The following is a 7,038-nucleotide window of genomic DNA, read 5'->3' as shown; positions in this document are numbered from 1 at the left end:
AAAAAAAAAAAAAAAAAAATGAATGTTTAAATCAAAAAATTTAAACAAGTTTTTTTCCTTTTTCTCAATATTTCTTAGTTTACTTAAAATATATTTAAAATTTTACACATACCTATACCATTTACGCATACTTATGATGACCTGGAGAAGTAATTGAAATTTACAAATATGTCTTTCTTGAGTTTATGATTATAATAACTATTTACTGATAAAAAATGAATATTAATCTTGAATATAAGCTTATCTAGCTTTCCCTTATAAACAAATAAAATAAACTGTGTTTTTAAGTTCCACCTTTGAAAATTTGATTTCCAGAAACTTTTGTGATCAATTATTTTTAGAAACGTCTGAACCTTCAATCTCCGGAAACTTCCGGATCACGGTTAGCGAAAAATCCGGATTTTTTCCGGAGCACAATCAGCCCATTGATTTAAAAAAAGATGGTCAGCACACTTTTTTACAAAGAAAATAGGAAAAAAATATCATAACCAAAATTAATAATGAAATTTTTTATATCTTTCAGCTCCGCCAATAAACACACATTTGTTTGAACCTTATTCAACCTACAGCAGTGCTAACAATTGAAACTCAAATCAATAATTTCAACAATTATTTACACATCAATGATTTAAAAGTTAACTTTTATTGAAAATTGAAATTCACACTAAATTAAAAACATAATAGCAAATGTATATAGTGATAATAGACAGTTGACTTCTAGTGATAGACAGTTGAAATACAAATCCATTATATAATAATTTCAATGACTCTTCTCAATATTCCAATGAATACTTTTAGTATATCAATATATTATATATCAATATTATCATCAATATTATATATCAATAATTCTAATGATAACGTTTAGAAAAAATTGGTCAATTGGAATTCACTAAATGAAAGTAAATTTCTAAAATCACTAAATGAAATACAAATTCACAATATAATAGTATTTCAACAAAGCTCTGCTTACCACAGGTTGTTCTTCAAGAAATTCAGGTGGTAAATACGTTCTCGTATTGCTGTAACTCTATATAAGACAAAGAAATGACACATAAAATAATTTAAAATACAATAATAGCAATAGCAACTGCAGGCAAAAACAAATTTCTAATAAACAAGATAATTTCATATTTGAACTAGAATTTACACATACCTATGATGACCTGGAGAAGTAATTAAAATTTACAAATCTGTCTTTCTTTCTTGCGTTTATGATTATAACAACTATTTACTGATAAAAAATGAATATTAATCATGAATATAAGCTTATAAAATATCTCTCTGGCTCTCCCTTACAAACAAATAAAATAAACTGCGTTTTTAAGTTCCACCTTTGAAAATTTGATTTCCGGAAACTTCTGTGATCAATGATTTTTTGAAACGCCTGGACCTTCAATATCCTGAAACTTCCGGATCACTGTTAGCGAAAATTCCGGAAATCCGTATTTTTTCCTGAGCACAATCAGCCCTGGATTATATAGGAAACTACGATTTCTAAATGTAGAGTGCGTAGCCAAATCTTTTTCTTTTTTAAAAAAAAGCACCCTTTAAGTACTTTTTAAGCACCCAAAAAATATTTTTAAGTACATAGATACTTTTTAAGCACCCAAAAAATATTTTTAAGCACTATATACATTAACAAAGTACAAAATAATTTTCAAAGACTTTACATGATCATGACAAAATAACTAGTTTCTGACAAAGAACTCTTTTCTCGATTATATTAGCTACCATAAAAAGAGAGAGATTTTTCAATTCGATTTCAGAGAGTGGAAAATGAAGCCTGAAATGGAGAATAGCTAGCAAACTGTAGCAGATTTACACATGAGAGTGCAATAATCTCACCGAACCCAGCTCAGAACAGAAACAAAAGATACTGCAACTGAGTATTAATCGCAACATGTCTCTAGCTTCCCAGTAGCGTTCAGTGATAGAATTCCTGCAAAGTGCAGAGCAGCGGAGAAGGTACATGGAGACCATGTCCTCACCAGAACTGAAAAGAGTGCATACCGGGGAAGGAACGATACCAAATCTAGACAGATGTTTCCGCAGACAGTCATAATCGGTGGCCAAGCAGAATTCAGAAACCACTCTTCGTTTTGGGACATTTCGCAAATTTAGGATGGTAGCCCTCCAAGACTTAGCAGATGTATGGTCGATCAGTTCTTCATGAGCACAGGTCTTAAAGGTCCTGTTAATAAGCTGTTTGATGGAACAGAAGGGCATAATGTGTGCAAAAGTCTGTATAATTAAGCCCCCCTTTTTTGTTAAGTAGTCTGCATTTTCATTACCCGTAACCCCGCAATGGGCAGGAACCCACTGGAGAACAAGTTGGAGACGGCAATCCAAAATGCCTCGAGTTAAGGGATTATTTAAGGATGCAATGGCAAGCAAAGCAGCTCTTGAGTCACATAGAACAACTTTTTTAAAAAGATCGATATGACACTTTAACTGGACTAGAGCTATTCGAATTGCAGCTATCTCTCCATCAAAAGCAGATCCCTGTCTCATAGGGGCATAAAAGGAAAAAGTCTCGGAGAAAACTCCGGCATTAGGACTGTCTGGTAGGAGGGATCCGTCGGCGTAGATCCGAAGCCACTCCAGCTCAGGGTAGTAAGAGCTCAATACTTCACAAGTCAAGACTTTCAAAAGTTTTCTTGGCATCGAAATTTCCCCAAAATTGTAGAGTTTGTTTTAGCATAACTCTTTTCCGAGAAAAATTTAATTTAATTTGCGCAATTTTTGAATAAACGAGCATGTGTTAAAAATAATAGAATAATTATAAATAGAATAATTTAAGAAAGGTTTTTTCTAGCAGAATGTTGCTCACTGAAAGGTTTTTTCTAAAAAGGTTACAAAATTTTTCGTGGTTTTGAAAAAAAAAAAAAACTTTGATCACATTTCTAACAATTCTATGTTTCCTCTGAGAAATTTTATCCACTGAAATTTTTAGATATTATTTTTTTTCTTCATATATATCTTTGATTAATTCTGTTCTTGATAACAGAGGTCAACTTGACAGGCATAATTGGATCATATCTTTATATAACAATCAAATTTTAACTATAACAAAAAAAAAAACTAAATGAAGTATTAAAGAATTAAAATGAGCTTACTAGATCTGGATCAGTAAAGAATCTTCTATTAAGAGCCAGATCTGCTGGGAAGTCTCTTGAATAATAGTTTTTCTGGGACATAATTATGTTTAAAGCCAAATCACAAACAGCATACAGCCTCTAAAATTAGGAACCAAATTAAACATTCAGTGTACAAAAAAGTGAAACAAAATCTAAAAATTGAGAACAAGGATTAATAATGTATCTTTATAAATAAGATTTTTTTTTTGTTGCTGAACTACAAAACATTTTACATAAAGGTGCTTTCCAGACATAATCGTCTAGTCACAATTATTGCGAAGGGTAAAATTTTTTCAGGCTTTAAAAAATACAGTGTTTTTCCTAAGCATTTTTAGAAGGGTTTTCTGCCCTTTGATACCTGAAAGCACGCTTCTCTTTGTTAAAATAAGCTACTATCTCTAAAAAACACTACCTTTTTATTCATATTTCATTAAAAAAATAATAATTCACAGTTTAAATAATAATTCCATACTAGTATAATTATCTGTGTTTATAAGTTTAATTTTGATAACTATAACAAATATATTTACTATATTCAATTCTATTGGTTCAATTCTTGATCAACTATTCTCTAGGGCAATTCTCAACTGGTTCAACTTTTTTTTCTTTTTCAGGAGGAATTCACTTCAAGTGATTTTAAAATTATCATTTTTTTAAATAAATACCTTTTTTTAAATGCAAATTTCAATGTTTGTTTTCTCATAGTTTTCAGTTTAAATTATAGCAAAAAGCTTTCAAGTTAATTATAAATTTTTAGTTTACTTTTTTTGAAAAAAATTTCTGCACTGAGATTATCTTTTAGCACGTCTTCAATTATTTTTACAACAAATTCAACTCTTATTTTGATAATGAGTGAGAATTACTTTTTGAAAATTGTTGAGGATCAAATTCAGTTGTTGTTTTAGCGTCCATGGATCTTCAGATCACATCAAAGGTCTGGACTATTGCGGCTGCCAGCTTCGGAGCCTCTTGAGTGTAGATAACAGCTCTAAGATAGACCTCAATTGGCACCCATCCCAAATTCGAAACATGTGTGGTGAGTGCGGGGCACTGGAAAATGCGTTTTGGTGCCAACATGACATCCAGGCAGTTTCTGCAGGGAACATCAAATTCAGTTATTAGATAGTCTTACACACTTTTATAAATTTTTACGATGTTATGTGAGTGCCCTTCCAAAACTCAAAATGCCCTTTTTTACTCCCAGGGAGAACTCTGAAAAATATTCATCATTCTAAAAATAATAGGCAAAACTTTTTGTTACAAAAGATATTGTGTATATACAATAGTTATTTATAACCTAGAATTTCAAAGTACAGCAGTATTTTATATGTAATACAAAAACAATTAAAGATTTTTTACAACAAGAACAGAATTTGCGTGAGTTCTTTCAATACCATTATTTAATTAAAGTTCAAGAGACTTCCTTATTCAAATAAAATTTTAATGTAGGATATCAATAATGTCAAAATGAAAACACAGTGAAAATGCAGCCTTCCAGTTTTGTATACAATATCTGCTCTTAGGGACTTAGCCGATGGAAAATCCTGGGCTAGCCTTCTTGATGACCAGCAGAGCTCTCACCTTTCCCTCCTTCCCAGAGCCGAGGGAGTTGCTTGCCTTAGAATAATTACTGAACATGATTACTTGCAGGCCCATCTATTTAAAATTAACCTGAGCAATTCACTTCTTTGTGTGCTCTGTAACACTTTGCCTATGACTGGGGAGCATCTATTTGATTGTCTCTCTCTCTTCTTGACATTCATACCTGCGATGACTTTTGTGCCGTCTCACCTTCTGGAGCTACTTCAGTGTTGCATTGGACTGCAAGATGCCTTATGTCTAAGAAGACGATGGCGGGCGTAATTTTTTTTAAAAAAAGTTTTGTATAAAAGTAACAATCCCTCAATTCACCAGTAAGGATTTCTAAGAGTACTGTATTGCTGATTAGGATCAATAAATTTTAAAATTAGATAAAAGAAACGAAACTGGATTCCCAAAAAATTTCAATGAATTCTGCAAGTTAGGTCATAAACCAGAACCATGTATATCATTAGTGGACAGTCTCAAAGTTTGAAATTTGATTATCTTAAAATCCACATTTGAATTTATAGAAAACAAGAAGGTCTGAACCCACATAAAAATGAGGAATATCAGGACAAATGAGTTAAAAAAAATTTTCATTAAAAAATCAGGACAGCTATAAGCCCTGTCATAAGAATACTGGAATTAATGTGCCTTCCAACTGTAAGTCAAAAATGGTAGCAAAAGAATACAGATTATGCACTTACATACCCTCCAACTGCTATGGAATTTCCGTAGTTTCAGAAATCTTTTTTTCAGACGGTAGCAAAATTAATGTCTTAATATTTAAAAAAATTCATTTTAGCGTAACTTGTCCACTATTACTTATAAAAGTGCAGGCCATATGGCTAGATTCTTAAGTTCTGATAAAAGTTTTATGAGAGATACATTTGCTTTAAAAATTTCTACTTTGGTTTGTTACCACTAGAAAGAATTATTTTCAAAATCCTCATAAGTTGGAGGGTATGCACTTATTTAAATTTGATAATGATTGTTACATGAAAAAATATAATTAGAAAAGGAATATCAAATAATTTTTAAATTAATCCACTTACTAAATTGGTATCTTCATCTTCTGGATCTTGCTTATCCTTAGTTTGTTTTATGTTTTCAACAAGTCTCTCGAAAAATGTAAAACTGTAGTCTTTATTTTTAGCAATCAAACACTCCATAAACATTTGCAGGCAACTTAAATTAAATGCAAAAAATAAATAAAAAATAATGGTAATTTTTTTAAATTTTAAGCTAATATATTACAGAATTCAATAGCAAGATATTGAAGAAAAGGTGATAAATGTATAAAAAAAAAGGTAAATATCAAATCAAGAATAGTAACTCTCAATAAGGTTATGAGGCTCAAAGGCTTGAGAATAAATATGAATACACTAATTGATGTCTATTTGAACACATAAATTTTTAAAATTATTATCTTGAGATCACAGATAAAAGGGTTGATATAGAAAAAGTCAAACTTATTTTGTAAAATGAAAACTATTTTAGCTAACACCAAAAATGTCCAGGCATCATAAATAAATACTTACTTCCTAATCTTTCTTAAAGAAGAGAGGCAGCTATAATCTCCGAAGAATGGAGCATGGGCTAATAAGTGGATTGCATATGGAAGGGTGTATTCTGGCAGGTAGGATAACTTATCAGCTAAAAAAGTATATAATTTTTATGATTTTTCTTTTTAGATAACAATAATTAAATGAAAATTAATATTTAAAATTTATAAATGATACATATGAAAATTTCCTAAATTGTTCGAAATTAAACCAATACTTTTTAATACATAACAATTTCTTTCTCCTTGATTTAAGTAATATTTGGTAGGGAATAAAAACTAAAGAAGAAATCATATTTAAAAAAGAAGTATGAAAATCTAACATAAGCATGAATTTTGAAACTTAAAATTAGATACAACCTTAATTTTAATGTTACTATACATTCAGGTGTGTATCATTCGTATCCTAAAAATTATTTATTGAAAAGATTTTATCCATGCAAGTTTTGAATAATCACTTATATATAGCCCTGGGAATGAAATCATCATCAGAGTTCCTGCAAAAATAAAATGGGAAGAAAAGCATTGGTCTTAATAACACGTTCCATGATAGTGGGTTGGTTGCGTATCTATTAATCACAGAAAAATACATTCTTGTCTTAGCTATCACGATTCTCCCTTCTCGACGCGATGCAACCTTTTCCTGTGATAGTTCGCACATATGTGCTTCCAGGTCCAACGATCATGACTGATTTGAAAACCCCTATCATAGCTGTTATAACACCAGTGTCAATCTTGTAGCAGAATTTTTTA

At 30.6% G+C, this 7,038-nt stretch overlaps 2 protein-coding genes across 2 annotated transcripts in view; both read right to left on the bottom strand.

Moving 5' to 3' along the window:
* Positions 1–883: 883 nt before the first annotated feature.
* LOC107453953 (sister chromatid cohesion protein PDS5 homolog A) overlaps positions 884–7,038 on the bottom strand; it is a 38,649-nt gene continuing 32,494 nt past the window's right edge. Inside the window, exons 26-30 of the mRNA XM_071177336.1 lie at positions 6,263–6,377; positions 5,777–5,909; positions 4,004–4,233; positions 3,120–3,239; positions 884–1,030 (exon numbers count right to left, since the gene is read on the bottom strand). Of these exons, the coding sequence (XP_071033437.1) occupies positions 6,321–6,377 (57 nt within the window). The 3' untranslated portion in view covers positions 884–1,030; positions 3,120–3,239; positions 4,004–4,233; positions 5,777–5,909; positions 6,263–6,320. The remainder of the gene's footprint in view (positions 1,031–3,119; positions 3,240–4,003; positions 4,234–5,776; positions 5,910–6,262; positions 6,378–7,038) is intronic.
* On the bottom strand, positions 1,822–2,667 carry LOC139427154 (uncharacterized). The gene has a single exon (XM_071187990.1). The coding sequence runs from the start codon at positions 2,665–2,667 to the stop codon at positions 1,822–1,824; it is 846 nt and encodes a 281-aa protein (XP_071044091.1).

Source organism: Parasteatoda tepidariorum, chromosome 2 (assembly GCF_043381705.1).
Source record: "Parasteatoda tepidariorum isolate YZ-2023 chromosome 2, CAS_Ptep_4.0, whole genome shotgun sequence".
In the NCBI taxonomy this organism is placed as follows: Eukaryota; Metazoa; Arthropoda; class Arachnida; order Araneae; family Theridiidae; genus Parasteatoda; species Parasteatoda tepidariorum.
This window is presented reverse-complemented; position numbering and strand designations above follow the sequence as displayed.